This window comes from Heterodontus francisci, chromosome 3 (genome assembly GCF_036365525.1).
Source record: "Heterodontus francisci isolate sHetFra1 chromosome 3, sHetFra1.hap1, whole genome shotgun sequence".
NCBI lineage: Eukaryota > Metazoa > Chordata > Chondrichthyes > Heterodontiformes > Heterodontidae > Heterodontus > Heterodontus francisci.
The window spans coordinates 109,042,589-109,061,384 of NC_090373.1; the positions used below are offsets into that span (position 1 = coordinate 109,042,589).

Consider the following 18,796-nt stretch of genomic DNA (forward strand, 5'->3'; position numbering starts at 1 on the left):
TGTTTACCAAAAACAAGATTGCAGCTGTTCCACTGTGCATAACCTTCATCAATTGTTGCTTTCCTACCTTCGGAATAGCAGGCAAGTAATAAACTTGGCTCAGTTAAACAGCACCTTGATTTTAAAATTCTCATCCTTTTTTCAAATTCCTCTATAAACTCGCCCCTTCTTATCTCTGTAATCTTCTCCAAACACACAGCCCTCCCTTCCTCTTAATTCTGGCCTCTTGAGCATCCCTGATTTTAATCGTTCCACTACTGGAAGTTGTGCCTTCAGCTGCCTGAGCCCAAAGCTCTGGAATTCCCTCCTCAAACCTTTCCTCCTTTCAACCTCTCTCTCCTCCTTGAAAATGCACCTTAAATTCTATCACTTTGACCAAGCTTTTGGCCATCTGCCCTAATATTGCCTTATGTGGCTCTGTGTCAAATTTTTGCTTGACAATGCTACTGTGTAGCAGCTTGGGACATTTTCTGTTAAAGGCACTGTATAAATACAGGTTGTTGTTGTTATAACTCAGCCAGGTGCCTGGCAGGGTGAAACAGGTTGGAACTTGAATGCGCTGGTCACCACCTAAACTGGATTTCCCACTCAGCACTATAAGGATTAGAGCTTCCACCTGCCCCTGACAAGGACACTCAGAGGGGGAGGGCAGCATCTAGACCAGGGAAGCAGCTTCAATCTCTGAAAAAACATTTGCCTTTATAGAGGGGCTGATAGAGACTAGAAGAAGGTTTCTCGCAGGGAGATGTTGGACATTCCGTTGAATGGTAGGTGGGTGCTAGACCTTCTGACAGCATGGGAGGAATGGACATCCGAGATGAACCAATTTAGCATAGGCACCCACTGGCATCACATGGGTCAGCACAGGTGGGTAACTGCAGCTAGGACTTGGGCCCATGGGATTATGCCCAGGTTCTTCAATATTACCCATTTCTCACTTAGCGCTTTAAAAATGTCCCAAAGAAAATTCTAGACTTGTGGACCTTGTCTTCTTGAAGGGTGTTTGTCAAAGAAGATTGTTCTTCGAGCACAATTTTCTTAAAGTCACTCAAAGCTGCCCAAAGGACCCTGCATATTGTGACAATATCCATGGAGGAATCCACCAGCTGCTGAGTCATACAGGAAAGTTTTTAGGTACTGCAGTCCACCACAGAGCATGTGGCAACTCCACTGTCATCTAGAATCGAACTCCCTGTGCCGGAGATGCCACCATAGTGGAAGCATCTCTTGTGAATGGAGATTGAAGACAGTCATTTCACAGATCTGCTATGCTACACATCAGTGGACATGTTCAGGGCATTGCACTGAGAGACAGCAACCTCATGTTTGCCTGTTTTGCCTGTTGTGAAAACAACAAGCCACTGGTCACAAAAGTGGGCACAGAACTGGGCCTACAATGTTATCCTGTCTCAGGCCGATGAAAGAGTGTAGCAAGCATAACACCAACAGCAGAAACCACATAGTAATCAGAGCAATTCAATGCTGAAGGAATAAAAGAACTAAAACAATATGTGCATGGTTCTAATGCTGGAAGTATGTCAGTAACCCTCTTTGTGTTTCTGCCACACTTCCAGTAAAATTACAATGGTGAAGTGGGAGCAGCTCTGAGGAAATTCCCATCCAAAATCATAGCAAAATCGAGAAGGAGACAAAATAAAAAATTCTGAAAACATCTCCTGTATCTGTTCATGTTTTATAAACTGCATGATGTTTTAAACATTTGGTATTGAAGAGATATAACCAATATTTTCGTCATGTGAAATAATATTTTGGTTATTACTGTAAGATCTGTGTTTACAGTTATATAATGTGGTCAAAACTAGATAACAATATCAGGATAATTAGATAATCCAATCATCATTTGAATTCTTTGCAGGACAATGAAGCAAATTTCTAATCTATTTGAAAAGCTGTTTGATTTTGTGCTCTATACCATCTATACTAATAAAATAACTTTCCTCAGCATCATAGCTACTCATTGTGTTTCAACTCACTGACACAAGGTACAGAGATCTTTAAACTCTGTCCTCTTCACCTATTGCTCTTCTAATCTTGAATGACTGAATGGTTGCTTTAAAAAACAGTCAGGTTTTTATGGTAGAAAGTCTGGTGACAGCTAAACTTTAATGATTGACATACAGAGACATACTCAATTTCTGAAGGGCAATTTATTCCTCCTCCATATGTTTTTGTTAAATATTGCCACTTTGACAGGTATTGTGCTTCTGTCCTAGAGGCATAGCAAGCATATGTAATTCTAAAGAGATAAATGCAATGCTGAAATTTCACAATGTTATACTGAGTATAGATGTTAATAAAACCTCTCACCCCTTTCCTTGAGTATTCAACTTTTATTAAATGAATCTCAAATCCTTAGCAGTTTTGACAGGTAAACTATTTTGTTCTGTGCTTGCCACCAGCTCAATTGCGTCAGTTGTACCAATATCAGTGACACAAGATAAACTGCCTGAAGATGCAATCTAAATGGGTCATAGTTTTTTCAAGGTCATGTTTTACTTCAGTCTTTTTCAGTGTTTGCAATAAAGGCAACCAAGTATTTATGTTTTCGCCTCCATTTTAAAATTGGAAGATCTTCACTGAAAATAGCAAAATAAACCTTTTGCTTTACTCTATCAGTATAAATGACCAAAAATATAAAGACAGAATGATCAATGTTAAATGCCAGTTTATGTAAAACCACATAGACCGTAAGCTATACATTTTCTTCAGATAGTTTTTTGGATAACGTGGCGTTCATGGAGGAAGGTGGATGAGAGGCCAGCAGGAAGAGTGTTAAGTGTAGTTGAATCTGGAGATGACCAAGGTATGTAATGGGGTCTGCAACAGTGCGGGGGACAAGGGAGGGACAAAAGCAGGCATAAGAACAACAGAACATAAGAAATAGGAGGCGGAGTAAACCATGCGGCCCGATGAGCCTGCTCCGCCATTCAATAGAATCATGGCTGATCTTTGGCTTCAATTTGACTTTCCCATTCGCTCCTCATATTCCTTGTTGTAGAGGTAAGTGATCTTGATAATGGATCGGATGTGGGATTTAAAGTTCAGTTCAGAGTTGAACAGATGTCTATATTGCAAGCTGTCTGGTTCAACCCGTGACACTGACCTCGAGGGTGAATTGAATCAGTGACAGGGCCAAAAACAATAGCTTCACTCCTCCTAATATTAAGTTCAAGGAAGTTGTCACTCATCTAAATAAAAGCAAAATGCTGCGGATGCTGGAAATCTGAAATAAAAACTGAAAGTGCTGGAAACACACAGCAGGTCTGGCAGCATCTGTGGATATAGAAACAGAGTTAATGTTTCAGGTCTGTGACCTTTCATCAGAACTGGCAAAGGTTAGAAATATAATAGGCTTTGAGCAAGTGAAGGTGGGGGGAACAAGAACAAAAGGGAAGGTGTGTGATAGGGCGGAGGACAGGAGAGATTAAATGACAAAGATGTCATGAAATAAAAGGCAAAGGGAGTAGTAATAGCCATAGTAAAAGACAAAGCATTTGTCCAGAGAGATCGTTAATGGCAGAATAATGAACAGCTCTGTCTGAAAGCAAAAACATAGAAAAGTTTATGACTGGTACATGGTTAAAAAAAAATCAAAATGGCGGTCATGGTCTGAAGTTGTTGAACTCAATATTGAGTCCGGAAGGCTGTACAGTGCCTAATCGGAAGATAAGGTGTTTTTCCTCGAGCTTTCATTGAGCTTCACTGGAACACTGCAGCAGGCCGAGGACAGAAATGTGGGTGTGAGAGTTGTGAATTAAAATGGCAAGCAACCGGAAGCTCGGGAAGCTCGCAAAGTGGTCACCCAGTCTGCATTTGGTCTCCCCAGTGTAGAGGAGACCAAATTGTGAGCAGTGAATACATGTTGCTAAATTGAAAGAGGTACAAGTAAATCACTACTTCACCTGGAATGAATGTTTTATGGCCTTGGATGGTGAGGAGAGAGGAGACAAAAGGGCAAGTGTTACATCTTCTGTGATTGCATGGGAAGGTGCCATGGGAAGGGGACAAGGTGTTGGGGTGATGAAGGAGTGGACCAAGGCTGCGGAGGGATGCTGACAGGGGAGGGGATGGGAAGATTTGTTTGGTGGTGGCATCACACTGGAGCTGCCGGATATGGCAGAAGATGATCCTTTGGATGTGTAGGCTGGTGGAGTGGAAAGTGAGGACAAGGGGAATCCTGTCGCGGTTCTGGGAGGGAGGGGAAGGGGTGAGGACAGAAATGCGTGAAATGGGTCAGACACAGTCGATGGCCCTGTCAACTGCAGTGGGGGGGGGGGATCCTCTGTTGAGGAAAAAGGAAGACATAAAACTCGGGGCAGGATTTTACCTGCAGGTTTCAGGACCCCGCCGTCAGGCTCAAATGGCCCGGGGGCGGAATGGAGCTGAGGAACCAACAGCCAGCCGGCAGCATTATTTTGTGCCTGCCTGCCTCTGTGTCCACTCCCGGTGGGGCCTATAATTCTAGCCCTTGAGGTCAAAGAAGTAATCTGACAGTACAAAAGCAGCCGAAGAAAGTGGTGCAGAGGTAGAGCTGAGTGTCTGGTTAGGCCACAATTAAAGTATTGCATACAGTTCTGGTCACCGCATTTTAGGAAGGACGTGAGGGTCCCTGAGAGGATGCAGATAAAATTTACCAGAATGGTTCCAAGGATGAGGGATTTTAGCTACAAGGTTAAGTTGAAGAAGCTGGGATTGTTCTCCTTGGAGGACAGGAGGTTGAGGGAAGATTTGATAAAGGTGTACAAGATTATGACAGGTTTAGATCGGGTAGACAAAGAAAAGCTGTTCCCATTCGCTGATGGTACAAGGACGAGGGGACACAGACTGAAGGTTTTGGGCAAGAGATGCAGGCAGATATGAGGAAGAACTTTTTTACATGGCGAATGGTAATGACCTGGAACTTGTTGCCTATGAAGATGGTGAAAGCAGAGACGATGAATGATTTCAAAAGGAATTTGGATGGGAAATAAACTTGCTGGGTTGCAGGGATGGAGCCAGGGAGTGGGACTGATTGGATTGCTCTACAGGGAGCCAATATGGACTCAATTGGCCGAATTGCCTCCTTCTGTGCCATTATGACACTATGGACAGGATTTTATCTTGCCCATGGAGATGGGAATGGAGGCGGGGTGGCGGTCAACAAAATGGCAAGGGGTGCTGCTCCTGACATTGTCCGGGCCCCCTATCATTTTGTCTGGGATGGGGAAGGCGAGTATGGCCCTCCAGTCCCAGGCAATTGAGGTCTTTAATGGCCTCTTCCCCACTCCACACCAATTTTATGGAAGATGGAGGGGCCTGCTGCCACATGCAGACACTGCCAGGCAAAGCCTCGCTGCCCCCTAGCAAGGTCAGGGGGTCTCTCCTTTGGGGTAGTGCAGGGCCTACAGAAGGCACCCCTGGCAGTGATGGCTGCCCCTGGGAAGATGGCCCCCCACCCTCACTAACAAACCCCCCACACCACCCATCACTGGGGCCTGTCTGTCCTCAGTACTGGAGGGCCTTTTGCAGTACCAGCAGTGGTCACTGCTCCTGGTGACGCTACCAGTACGGCAGAGCTGCTGATTGGCTGGCAGCTCTGCAGGCGGGAGCTCATCCCTTAAATGGACGGCGTCCTTGATGGCAGGCAGTTAACTGGCATGAGATAGCAACTGGGGTCTGACGGAGGGCCGAAGTGTGGCCAGAATAAAATCCGGCCCTGTGACTCATCAGGGTACATGTACGCAGCATAATTCAATAAAGTCACAAATGAAAGGCTGCTTAAAAGTTAAAGGTGAATAAAGAATTGTGATAAGAATCACAAACCTGAAACGTCAACTTTGTTTCTCTCTCCGCAGATGCTGCCAGACCTGTTGAGTATTTCCAGCATTTTCTGTTTTTATTATAGTGAACAAAGAATTGTTTGAAAGAGAAGATAGCTGTCAGTTAGGGGAATGATATCATGCTGGGGAGATATACTGAGTGTACTGCCCCAGGGATTAATGCAGGGTCCTTACTGTTTCTGATCTACATGTACTATCTTGATCCAGAACACAAGATAAGAAAGTCCAGTTAAGGACTGATGTAAAAAAGTACTAAGTCACACAGACAGTAATTGTCAAATTTGCAGATTTTTAGGAACATTTATTCTTGGGACGTGAGTAGCGTTGGCAAAGCCACATTTATTGTCCATCCCTAGTTTCTCTGAAGGCATTAAAAGTCACCAGGAAGTGTGGGACCGCAGTCTCACGTAAGCCAGACAAGATATGGTAGCAGGTTCCCTTCCATAAAGGGCAAAGTAAACTCGTCAGTTTTGTTTTATTTCAATCCGGCAGCTTTTATGGTATCAGGTCACAAATTACCAGAATTTATTAATTAAGTTTCCCAATTTGCCATACTGAGATTTTAACACATAATCTCCAGGTTATCAATCCAGTAGGATAACCATTTGGCTACTGTTCCCTCAATGTTATAAAACTCTAAGGAGAGAGGAATAGAATCTGATAAAGCAGGCAAGGAGTTGTTGGAGGTCCTGGACAATATTTGCAAGTGGGTAAAAAAATTGTATTAAATTTTAAATGCCACCATATGGTGAAACATAAACAATGAAGGAAGGGCAGTGGATGTTATCTATATGGACTTCAGTAAAGCCTTTGACAAGGTCCCTCATGGCAGACTGGTACAAAAGGTGAAGTCACATGGGATCAGAGGTGAGCTGGCAAGATGGATACAGAACTGGCTCGGTCATAGAAGACAGAGGGTAGCAGTGGAAGGGTGCTTTTCTGAATGGAGGGATGTGACTAGTGGTGTTCCGCAGGGATCAGTGCTGGGACCTTTGCTCTTTGTAGTATATATAAATGATTTGGAGGAAAATGTAGCTGGTCTGATTAGTAAGTTTGCGGACGACACAAAGGTTGGTGGAGTTGCGGATAGTGATGAGGATTGCCAAAGGATACAGCAGGATATAGATCGGTTGTAGACTTGGGCGGAGAAATGGCAGATGGAGTTTAATCCGGACAAATGTGAGGTAATGCATTTTGGAAGGTCTATTGCAGGTGGGAAGTATACAGTAAACTGCAGAACCCTTCGGAGTATTGACAGGCAGAGAGATCTGGGCGTACAGGTCCACAGGTCACTGAAAGTGGCAACGCAGGTGGATAAGGTAGTCAAGAAGGCATACGGCATGCTTGCCTTCATCGGTCGGGACATAGAGTATAAAAATTGGCAAGTCATGCTGCAGCTGTACAGAACTTTAGTTAGGCCACACTTAGAACATTGCGTGCAATTCTGGTCGCCACACTACCAGAAGGACGTGGAGGCTTTGGAGAGGGTACAGAAGAGGTTTACCAGGATGTTGCCTGGTCTGGAGGGCATTAGCTATGAGGAGAGGTCGGATAAACTCGGATTGTTTTCACTGGAACGACGGAGGTGGAGGGGCGACATGATAGAGGTTTACAAAGTTATGAGCGGCATGGACAGAGTGGATAGTCAGAAGCTTTTTCCCAGGGTGGAAGAGTCAGTTACTAGGGGACATAGGTTTAAGATGAGAGGGGCAAAGTTTAGAGGGGATGTGCGAGGCAGGTTCTTCACACAGAGGGTGGTGAGTGCCTGGAACTTGCTGCCAGGGGAGGTGGTGGAAGCAGGCACAATAGTGACGTTTAAGAGGCATCTTGACAAATACATGAATAGGATGGGAATAGAGGGATACGGTCTCCGGAAGTGCAGAAGGTTTTAGTTTAGGCAGGCATCAAGATCGGGCGCAGGCTTGGAGGGCCGAATGGCCTGTTCCTGTGCTGTACTGTTCTTTGTTCTTTATTCTGAGGGGTCTTAACAGGGTAGATGTGGATAGGATGTTTCCTGTTGGAGCATCTAAAACGAGGGGTCACTGTTTAAAAATAAGGGGTCGTCCAAATAAGACAGAGATGAGGAGAAATCTTGAGTCTTTGGAACTTTCTTCCTCAAAAAGTGGTGGAAACAGAGTCTTTATATAATTTTAAAGCAGCGGTAGATAGATTCTTGATAAGCAAGGGTTATTGGGGGTAGGCGGGACTGTGGAGTAGAGGTAACAATCAGATCATGATCTTATTGAATGGCGGATCAGGATCAAGGGGCCGAGTGGCCTACTCCGGCTCCTAATCAGTCTGTGCGTATGTTTGTATCCGGTGTAAATGGGGCAGTAGTGGCCTGATAATGTGTTGTTTAACCTTGGGTATTAACTCCTTAAATGCAGGCAATAATACTCCTTTTAAATGGGATATGTGGCAAAATATATCTTTTTATTACCTAATCTTATCATCTAAGAGTTGGCTGGCTTGGGTTTATTGAACAATTGTTTTACTTATTTACGTAAATACTGCATCCGATAAATTAATCTGTGCCCTTTATGTTTTAATCAACTTGTGACATAGCAATTGAATTTGACATATTCAACAAAGTTGTCAATAATTTCTAACCTTTCAGAAAACACAATCTTGGCTATCCCCAGGTTGTGTTCCCCTCACTGCTCATACATTAATTAAATGTAATTACTCATTCTTTTTTGCATACTGTTCTGGATAAACCTGTCAGAAGCAGAGATAATTTCACCAACTCTTCTCACACAACACAAAAAAAAATCAATGCGTCTCTCATGCCAATCCATCTGATATTGCTGCTTTCAATCATAAATTATATTCTACTTTAATTGTTTTGATATCAGAGCCAGAATAAGTACAAACTTTATGATAAGGTAGTAAACCAAGAATTATTTGTGTTATGGCAGTACAATCAAGGCTTTTTACCTTAAGACTTCTATTAAGACTGAACTCATTAGCTTGTGTTCAATAGTTGATATATATGGAAATAAAAGCATGTAGGCTAAGTTGATACATAGGCCTCATAAGAACTGCTGAGTAATTTAAGACATTAAGCCAAATTTGCCTTTGCAAACCTAAACAGCCCCTTTTGAGAAGGTATTATTGATGCTTTCACCTAATGTCAGGTATACAGTAAAGCGTGTTGGTGTATGTTAATGGTTTAGCACACTTTCCTTATTGGGTGGTAGAATATGGATTTAGACCTAATATTCCTCACTCAGTTTTGTAGTTTCTTAAACTATTTCAGCAAAGATGCCAAAGACAATACTCTCACACAGAGATACATGTGTGCATGAGGGTTGGGGGAAAGGGGCTATTGACTGATGAATCAACTGCTGTCATGCACTTAGTTGGGAATTAGCTGTGAATTAAAGGGTTGTATATAAAAATTTGGGAATAAGTTTCCCTAGTTAGGAAATAATCCATGCTTCAGGGAGAACCAAAATAAAGAAATTAGACGATGGAAAGGGGAAGGAGCATAAACTCCAAAAGTGCAACAAAAATAAACTGGGGAGCGCCATGATCGAGTGCACTGATTCTCAATCTGAGCTCCTGCACTGTGAGACTCCATGCATGCTTGCATTTATCAGTCCAACTTTCACCCTATCCAGCTAATTCTTCGAACTTTGCAGCAAGGTGGGAAGCTATCTTAGATATAGGCCCAGATTTTGCGGTGGGATTTTGTGGCGGTGATGATGATGAAATTATCATCATTGGCCATCATCACTCCACTGATAATGACAGCAACTTCTGGACTCTGCACATGTGCAGAATAATGTTGAAATCCAGAAGTTGCTGTCAGTGATTCTACAATCCTGCACTGTTGAGGTTCCTCCACAGAGCAATCCCTGAGCAATCAGTGAATTGACAAAAACATCCACTTTTGTGCAGCTGTGTAAACCCTTGAAAAAATTATACTTGTTGAATGAGGTGTAACTAGGTTATAATGGCATACTAACCTCAAAATTACTCGTAAACACCCTCGCTTAGAGCATGGCTACCCGACCCGAACCCGACCAGACCCGACAACATGTGTCGGGTTCGGGACGGGTCGGGTCTCTCTTCCAGGTCCGGCATTCGGGCTCAGGTTGGGTTGGACCGGGTCGGACACAGTGCTGCCTTTTGCTCAGGGAGAGAAAGGGAAGTATGCTTCAAAATCTGAACAGCTGGGACTTCATTCCGGTAGTCGGGTTGGGTCTGGTCAGGTCAGGTTGAGTTGGGTGCGGGGAAAAAAAAAAATCAAAGGACTCGGACTCAGGTTTGGATTGGATGTGGTCGGGTCGGGCCTGTGTCGGGTTTCAATTGCATACCCGAGCAGCCCTTCACCCTCACTAGCCTTGCAAAGCTAAAAGTTTGCTTATAACATTTTAGCTTCTATCTTAATCCAATCATAATCATTTATTTCGCTCCCTGTAAAATTTTAATTGAAAGTGAATGGATTCACTCGTTTTATGTTCCTGGTTTGCAGAAATCTGTGAGAATACTTCAATGTGATTGACTGCTTCCCTGCTCAATGACATTATTGTTACTGCACGCTTGAAGATCCCCTTGTCTTGGTGGCAGATTCAAACTGCCATCGGGAAAGGAGAAATCAATGCCAGAGAGATCGCTAGATCTTTGTGGACAGCTTCCTTCAAAGTCAATGGTCTGTGCCATTGCTTCACCACTGACTGCAAAACCAGCCTATGGATTTCTAGAACATATACTTTAGTGCACAGGCTCAACAAATTCCTGAACCTGATTTATGTATATAGCATGAATGTTTGAGAGACTTTTTGGAAAGCAATGAGACAACAGTGATGCAATAATAAAATTTTCTTATTTGAAAGTAAAACTCTTGGCTTCTCTATGATGATATAAAGAACCAGAGAGAGAAAACAATCATAATTCGGTTGGTCTACAGATGCATTTTTAGCAATAAATTTGATCCACTGCGAACATGCTACACATGAGGTAGCTCCCCTAGAGTCTCATTTTCCAGATGATTTAGAATTTCCACCAAACTTTCAGCACTTCCAAGTAAAGCAGGAAGTCATATTTATCCTTAATCTCTAACTTGACAATCTATCTCATATTACAGAGATAGGAACTGTTTTATCATCATTCAATATAAAGCTTTGAGTGAAAAAATAATTTTTGTAAACTGAAGAAAATCACAGTTTAAAAGTAGTTCAGGAATACACCAAGATGAGAAAAAAAAACCCATGACATGCCTTTCATAAAGGTAGTGGTGTTTAAAACAATTTTAACAGGCGTTTCTCTATTCACATGAATAAATTTTTCTCAAATGGAAAAAACCTTCTGCTGAGCAGCATTTACTTCATTTACTACATACTTCGTAAGGATTTCAGTATAAGACACCAATTACTTCCAAATATAGGATTTAAATTTTTTTTAATAATATTGACATACTAGAGTTATCAATTAACCCTTCCAACACCATGAGAGTTTTTTTTTAAATGTAAATGTTACTTTACTGAATTAAGATGTCACTAAAGGAAGGAAGTTTCAGAGTAGCAGACATCAATTCCACTTGACTGCTCGGATGAAGTCTTACTATAAGTGTAGCGGGGATCAGCCAGACTAATTAATCGGGATAAGGCACCTTAAATTGAGTTTCCAAGGTGGTCTTGTGGGGGCAGAGCTCGTGCCTGCCCCTTAAGCTGATTGATCTAAGGATGGGGGGAGGGGGATTGTGTTAGAGGCAGCGCTTCTTAAGTTGAGACCACATGTATGATTAAGAAGGTAGGCCTGGTCTCACCAGAACCTGCTCAATCACAGTGGAGGCGGGGCCACATGGGATCCAGATTGGGTCAATGTCAGAAGATGAGGAGACCAATAAATAGTGTTGTGAAGGGTGTAAACAAGCTACTTTGTAAGGGGGATGCTCGTACATCCAGATAGTTCTTCCAGGAGTGGGTGAAACTGGCAACCCGTCCAGACGGTCAACTACTGGAGGCATTTCCTGGGTCTTTGCTGCTGGGATACAGCAGAAGTACCTGCACACTGTAGAAGGCCTGCTCCTGCTGACCCCACTCCTGGACTCCAAATATCTCAGCAGGATCAGTGGTTGATTTCTGCAGTGGGCACGATCCTGGTGTTTAACTTCCAGGATGACACCCCGATAAATTTTAACGGGCCATAGTATTTTTAATACTACCTTTGAAGCACTCAGCACCATCACCTTTGTTGATTTTTCACATACACATATAAGATCGTGAGAAAAATTTAGATTTTACAAATTTTACACATTCTACAAATAGCTGGGAAAATGAATGAGAAAAGTGAAAAGTCTATGAACTATAACTCGAGAAAATATGGTTCCACTGGTAGTGAAAATATTCCACTGGCTACAGTAACATACTTAGTAAAACAGCAGGAATGTTTCTAAGAATTCAGTTATTTGATTCTGATGCAGTCGTACTTCACCTCAATATTTGGCCGGTAAAACCTCATTTGAACTGGGCTGTTTCGGGATATAAACAATTGCTACAGCTTTAGCTTGATAGTTTTTCACTTGACCTGTGGCTTACAGCTATAAAGTTTTATGCTGCATATAATGATCTGAGCTTTAGTGGATCTTTGGGTAGCACAGCTGTAGGGTAAATGCTCCTCCCTTCTGGCAGGTTCTAGTTCTGGATGTTAATGTACTGATGGAAATTCAAAGTGGGCAGCAAAGGTTGCAAAAAAACTTTAATTTATAGACAAACCTTTCAGAAATGAACAGGCATTCTCAATAAATGGCATCTACAACTGACTTCTACACAAAAAAAAAGTTCCTATTTCTTGATTCCGGGCAAGAATCAAAACTGCATCAAAAACTCCAAGGCTAGGTTTAGAGAATGAATCAGATCCAATGGAACCTGATTCTATTGGCACAAAGGCCAGTAATAACCATTCCAGTTCTATTTTACAGTCGGCCATTTGGAAATCCAAACAATGCATATATTACTTTTCAATAATTGCACAGCCAGGTTTTTGAAAGTTCAGTAGCAGTCTTCACGCACAAGCTTAGTGTATCTTGGCTTTAAAAACATAGCTAGTCACACTACATTATGTAAGCTCATATTAAAACAATTCCAAAATTATATTTCAAGATATAGCTGGAAAAAAATCACATGGATAAAACTTTATATTACCAATTACCAGTGCTAATTTGAACCATTGCCAGCATAATTCCAATATTTTCACAGCAAGTAGTTGAGGCTGGGTCAGGGAAAAAAAAATGATTACCTACCTTTGGTTCAGTCATTCACCAAATCTCCAAAATACCTTAGAATAGGCCCACCATCCAGTCAGAGGAAAGGTTATTGAGATACTGCTCTACTTAAAGCAGGGAGATTTTGAGACCTCCTGCCCAGTGGAAATGGAGGGGTAGCAGCCTGGAAGTCGTGGGGTAGAACTTACTGCCATGCTTCTGCTGTCGCCATTTGCACGCGTCCTCAGAACAGGCAGCCAGAGAAGCAAGAACACATCTAATATAAATATTTAGATTGAGATTGTAAAATGTAAATAGAATCCGTTTGCATTTTAGGATTCAACTAGGTGCAGCTCAAATGGTGCAAGCTCTGCTTAGTATCGGCTGGCCTTCCAGACGAAGAATGGCATGAAGATAAGTAATTAGCTATTTTTGTGAAGTCAGGAGGAGTGGGGATATTCTCCTCTAGGCTTCATAATTAAATCAGAATTAAAACGGTAACTAAAATGAGGAGATTAATTCTGAATTTTACTATTTAGCTTCCTGAATTTAAGAATAAGGGCTGCATTTTCAACATGGAGCCAGGAAACAGGAGACAGGTCTGTTTTTGGGTCAGAAACCCACCTCCAGGGGGAATCTGATTAACATTCAGATTTTCACATGAGGACTTTGCAGGGAGACCGGTTTCCTGTCCACTTACAGCCAGTGAGGGCGGGAACGGAGGTGGGTCAGATGCTCCGGTTTCCTCCCACCGCCAAAGATTTGCAGGTGATAGGTAAATTGGCCATTGTAAATTGCCCCTAGTGTAGGTAGGTGGTAGGGAATATGGGATTACTGTAGGGTTAATGGGTGCTTCATGGTCGGCACAGACTCGGTGGGCCAAAGGGCCTGTTTCAGTGCTGTATCTCTAAATAAAAAATAAATAAATAAGTGTGGGACTCATTTAGACTCCCAAAGCAGCTAGCACTGAAGCTATTGGTTGTCCTGAGGAAGGGATCTGCATTTTGTGTCAAAACCTTCCACTGGACTAGTGGGAAATGAGATGTCACAGGGGAGCCGGAGGACAGGCACCTGGGCAGGGCTGCCCCTCGCTTCATCAATGCCAACCTCGATCTAATGCTGAAGGCTGTGAGGGAGAGGAGGGAGGTTCTTTTCCCAGAGCAAGCCTCCTCATCAGGCAGCAGGGGCATCTTTCTGTTCAGCGTCATCTCCCGCCACCCAATCTTTTGCTTCCTGCTCCTCCTGCAATGAGCTGTTTCCTTCCAGGACCTCACTGTCCTTAAGGTACACACCTCTCTGGAGGACCATGTCATGGACAGTGTAGCAGACCACCACAGTGACCAAGACCTTCGCAGGAGGGTATTGGAAGGCACCACCCGACCAGCCCAGGTACCAGAATCTCATCTTCAGAAGCCCAATGGCCTGCTCAATGGTTGTCCTGCTGAGCAGGTGGCATTGGTTGTATTGTCACTGTGCCTGTATCTGGAGCTCTCGTAGATGGGTCAGTCACCATGCTTCAAGGGATTTCCCTTGTTTCCATCCACACACTTTGGGAGTTGGAGTGAAGATGTGAGGCAGCCTGGGCTGACGGAGGATGAAGAAGCCATGGAAGCTGCCAGGAGAGCCAGCACACACATGGTGGAAGCTCTTGCTATGGTCACGGACCAGTTGGACGCTGAGGGAGTGGAAGCCCTTCTTGTTGATGAAACACTGGGCAGTCAGTCAGTCCCTTGACAGCCACATGTGTGCAATCAATGATGCCCTGCACCAGGAGGAATCCAGCAATGGAGGTGAAAACCAACGCCTTCTGTTCCTGTGAGGCCACGTCTGTCGTGAAATGAATGTACTGTTCAGCTCTGATAAAGAGGGCATCAGTGACCAGTGAGATGCAGTGGCGTGCAGTCACCACAGTCCACAGATAATCTTGTAAAGAAGTGAAGGAGTTCAAGGCCATTGTGCGTTTGACGGCACTGGCAGGGCATGGCGACCAGTGCTGTGAAGTGCGAGGTCTTCGGTGACAAGGGCACAGATGGCAGCGACCATCAGCCTGGAGGGTTGCAGTCTCCTGCAGCACTGGGTCTTGGTCATCTCCAGGTAGCTCCATCTTGGGTGGTAGATCCTTTGTTGAGGGATGGCCTCCATTGCCTTTCTGACCCTTCTTTCCTCTCCTGAGCCGTCCTGATATGTGGGGTACTGCCCTTCCTGTGTGGAGTGTTGCCCCTCATCGCCACTGAGCCCAAAATCTGACAGCCGTGCCCCCTATGCCAGCTGCAGCTTTCCTTTTGGACAGGTGGCTGTCCTATTATGATTGGCAGGCTTCCCACCTGCTCTTCTGCCCCCTGCAAATTCCAGGGAGGCAGTAATAACCCCACTCAATGCCTGAGCACTCAGTGCCCACTTTCCCTTCCACCTGTGCAGTGCCAAGGGCATCTACCTACCAAGTGCTGAGTCCCCCTTTGTCCTGCTGACCCTCTTAAGGGGCCGGGGTGATGTCCAGGGGCAGTCTTGGCTCCCCACTCTGTGCCTGCTTGCATTCAGCTGGTCAGAAAATGAAAGCTTCTGAAACCCATGCGCCACTTTAAATATTCCTCCCACTTCAACAATCTCTTCACAAGTTTTGTAACTAGTTTAAGTGGCCTCAATTGGGAGGAGAGTGGGATTGCTGACCTGTGCTGTCCCCCACCCCCGGCGCCCTGGTGATTGTTGCCGCGCCTCTGTTCCCGCCTGTGGGGGTGCCGAAAAATCAGCCCTAAGAGCCTGGCAGGCCAAGACCCTTGGAAGGCAAACATTTTTTGACTGACTCTCAGTAGCACTATGGGATCTCAATCATGCACGTACCCATGTTTTGTTCTAAGTTAATGTATACTGAAAAGGACGAGAAATAAAGATCTGCAAGGTTTCAATCCCACAGCGGTAATGAGCAATGCCAAAAAAGCTATATCTTCCATCAGCTTTGTACACCGGAGATGGGGAACAGAGGGGAATTTTCCTAACAAATCCCTTAATGGTTTGACTGCAGAAGAACCTGAAAAACTGAGTGGAGCTGTTCTGCTGAATTTCAGACTGAGGTTGTGAAACAGGCATTAGGCCTCTTGGTGGTATATGTAAGTGGCCCAGTGCCTGTTTCAGATGTAGGAACACTTTCATATTGCCTGAGGGACTATGGTGTTGGATGTACTTCAGGTCCAGTTCGGGTATGGGATATAGCTCCCCAAAATTCTACTTTTTGCCTCCATTCTAAACCCAAAAAATTGGAGCAAATCAGATTTTTAGAATCAAATCACCCTTGGAAGATCCGAAGAGGAACTGTGCCTCAGGAAGTTGGATTTCAAATGAGCTTCAGTTCAACAGATCTACAAAATCTGTACCAGTGAACTGAGTATTGTTCCATTGGCTTAGATATTCTCCAGAATCTTTGGCATCCAAAGGTGCAGATGAAATATCTATTTGGTTAAATTTGAGTTCAAACTGGAGTTGAATGCCCAACTCTGGGAAGGAAATGTTCATCAGAGTAAGGTATGCTAGGGGGATAAGTAAACTGAACTGTTTAGGGCTTACCTCCTCTAAGAGTTTTGGGTTAAGGCTAATTCTGACTCAATTTATCCTCTTATTCTGAAACAGGAAAGAGCATGAAACCTTGGAGTAAATCCAAGATAACAACAATGTCCTTATCTGGGAGGACCTTTGTGCAGATGATATAAATACCGTGTGGAACTTGGCATGTTGCCAAGACCACAGGGTGATGACTACCAAGTCTTTAAAGTTTCTATAGTTTATTCCTTGTCATATAAAATTACACAGAACTCACTTGGTTTGTGCTTTTGGGATTAGTTCCATACTTGAATACAAGATCCTGTGTTGCAAACTATGTCCTCTCTGACCTGCAAAGTTGGTACTGTTTAGAGATTTGAGCTATTTCTGAAAACTGACTCCTCGTGAGTTGAAACATGTTGAACTCCAGTTTTAACAGGGAACATAAAATATAAATTATCAAAGCGAGTAAGCAAAAAGACTTTTATAATTTCAACAGAAATAAATGATTTTACTAGACAATCAAACTACAAGCATACCTTGGTAATTTTTCTGTTGTGCCTCTGAGTTTTCTCCCCATTTCAGTGATGGGAAATGGTCCTGTTCAGTTGTTCCTTTGTCAGTCAAATACTGATTTACATCTGGTTCCGTTTCATATCTTTGAGCTGGAGCTGGAGACAATGAGGAGAATATGTTGACATTACTCTCTTGTTGCTGTGGCATGGTATTTTCGTCACTCATTATCAATGAAGAATTATGAGCTTCATCAGTTTTCCACCCTTCAAATATATTTGCCAGACGTTTGTTTCTCATTTTAGTAGAGAACCTCACTTGTTTGCTACCTGCATCCATCTTTGTGGTGCCATCGGAATCCTCAGCTTGTAGTGGCATTGCTCCTATGTCTTCTGTGGACCTAATTGAGGTCCTTTTGGATAGGCTTTCTGACTCAGTGGAGCTAGTACTTGGACTGCGCTTTAAAATGCCTTTTCTTTTTGAAGGCTCAGTCTCTCCCCTTCCAAATGTTGGATTTGGTGTATCACTATAATATTCTCCTGGCTTCTTGGTTTGGCTAGATACGTCGTTCATAAAACCTATATTTTTATCGGGTTCAGAGCTTTGTTCCCAGATATTGTCTCTCTGTTGTCCTTTTCCCTTTGATTCATTGGGCTTTGTATTGGCTGCAATGGATTTTAAATATGAAGGTCTTGAAGAAAACAGACTATCTGTGTCAGGTGATTCGCTCACAACACTTTCGTTTACTGCATTTTGCTCTGCCGTTATGTTCGATTTTATGGCATAATCGGTACCATCTTTTTGCAGCTTTTTACCACCCTGCAGAATTTCTGACAGCAATGTTGATGAATTTCTTGAAAATGGGTTCTTCTGCCTCGTATCAGCACTATGCATGGAGTAGTTTTCCTCTGAATTGAATGGTATTTCTCCACTTGACAAAGATGGCCCCTTCATCCAGTCATGGTTCTTGGTGGGTTCTTGTATAATTTCTGCATCGTCGTGAGGCAGCCCTGAAACATGACTCTCAAACTCAGCTGGAGGACTGTGCTTGAAGTAACCAATTTGTTCAGAAACATCTGGCCTTCTCGACTCTTCAGTCTCCTCTGGAGAAGAACTGGGTTGGACACTTCTGTCTGCCTGTATGTCTGGATCAGTGGGCTTTCTTCTAGGACTATGCAGAATTAGATCTTCTTTTGGAGTTGAGAACTCTTGTTTGGCTGAGTGTGTTGGTTGACTAATAGGAAAATCAGAATATGGATTTGTTTCAGACACCGGTTCATCTACCGCTGTAATGGATGAGTCAATGTTGGTCAAAAGCACCTCATTGCTTGAAGATGTAGACTCATTCTCATGGTCCTGATGATGTCCTTTCATGTATGCTTTGATGTCATCTTCTGTGAAAATATAATTAAGACTTATAAGAAAAGGTCATGGTTCATAATACTCTCTAGGTAATATGAATCAGTTACAAATTAAAATATTATGAAAAGCCTTATGAGTATATTTCATGTGACAACTGAAAGATTCACAGACATAAAATCTGTAATGAGTTAAACAACAGTGTCATCTGAATACATCATATTAGCCCAATAAATAGGTTGAGATTGAGTCAGGAATAAACAGTGAATCGCTAAAGCATTTACAAGAACATAGTTCAAGAATCGGATTATGATGGTAGCTCTTTCCTGTTGAAAATCATAAA

At 43.2% G+C, this 18,796-nt stretch overlaps 1 protein-coding gene across 6 annotated transcripts in view; it reads right to left on the minus strand.

Annotated features, from left to right (window-relative positions):
• The window catches only part of LOC137359547 (synaptotagmin-like protein 2), a 294,080-nt gene that overhangs the window by 78,799 nt on the left and 196,485 nt on the right, over positions 1–18,796 (minus strand). For 5 of the 6 annotated variants that reach the window (XM_068025421.1, XM_068025423.1, XM_068025422.1 and 2 more), the window contains one exon: positions 17,121–18,488. In XM_068025421.1, coding sequence (XP_067881522.1) covers positions 17,121–18,488 — 1,368 coding nt within the window. The remainder of the gene's footprint in view (positions 1–17,120; positions 18,489–18,796) is intronic. The other variant, XM_068025429.1, reaches the window with a different exon arrangement.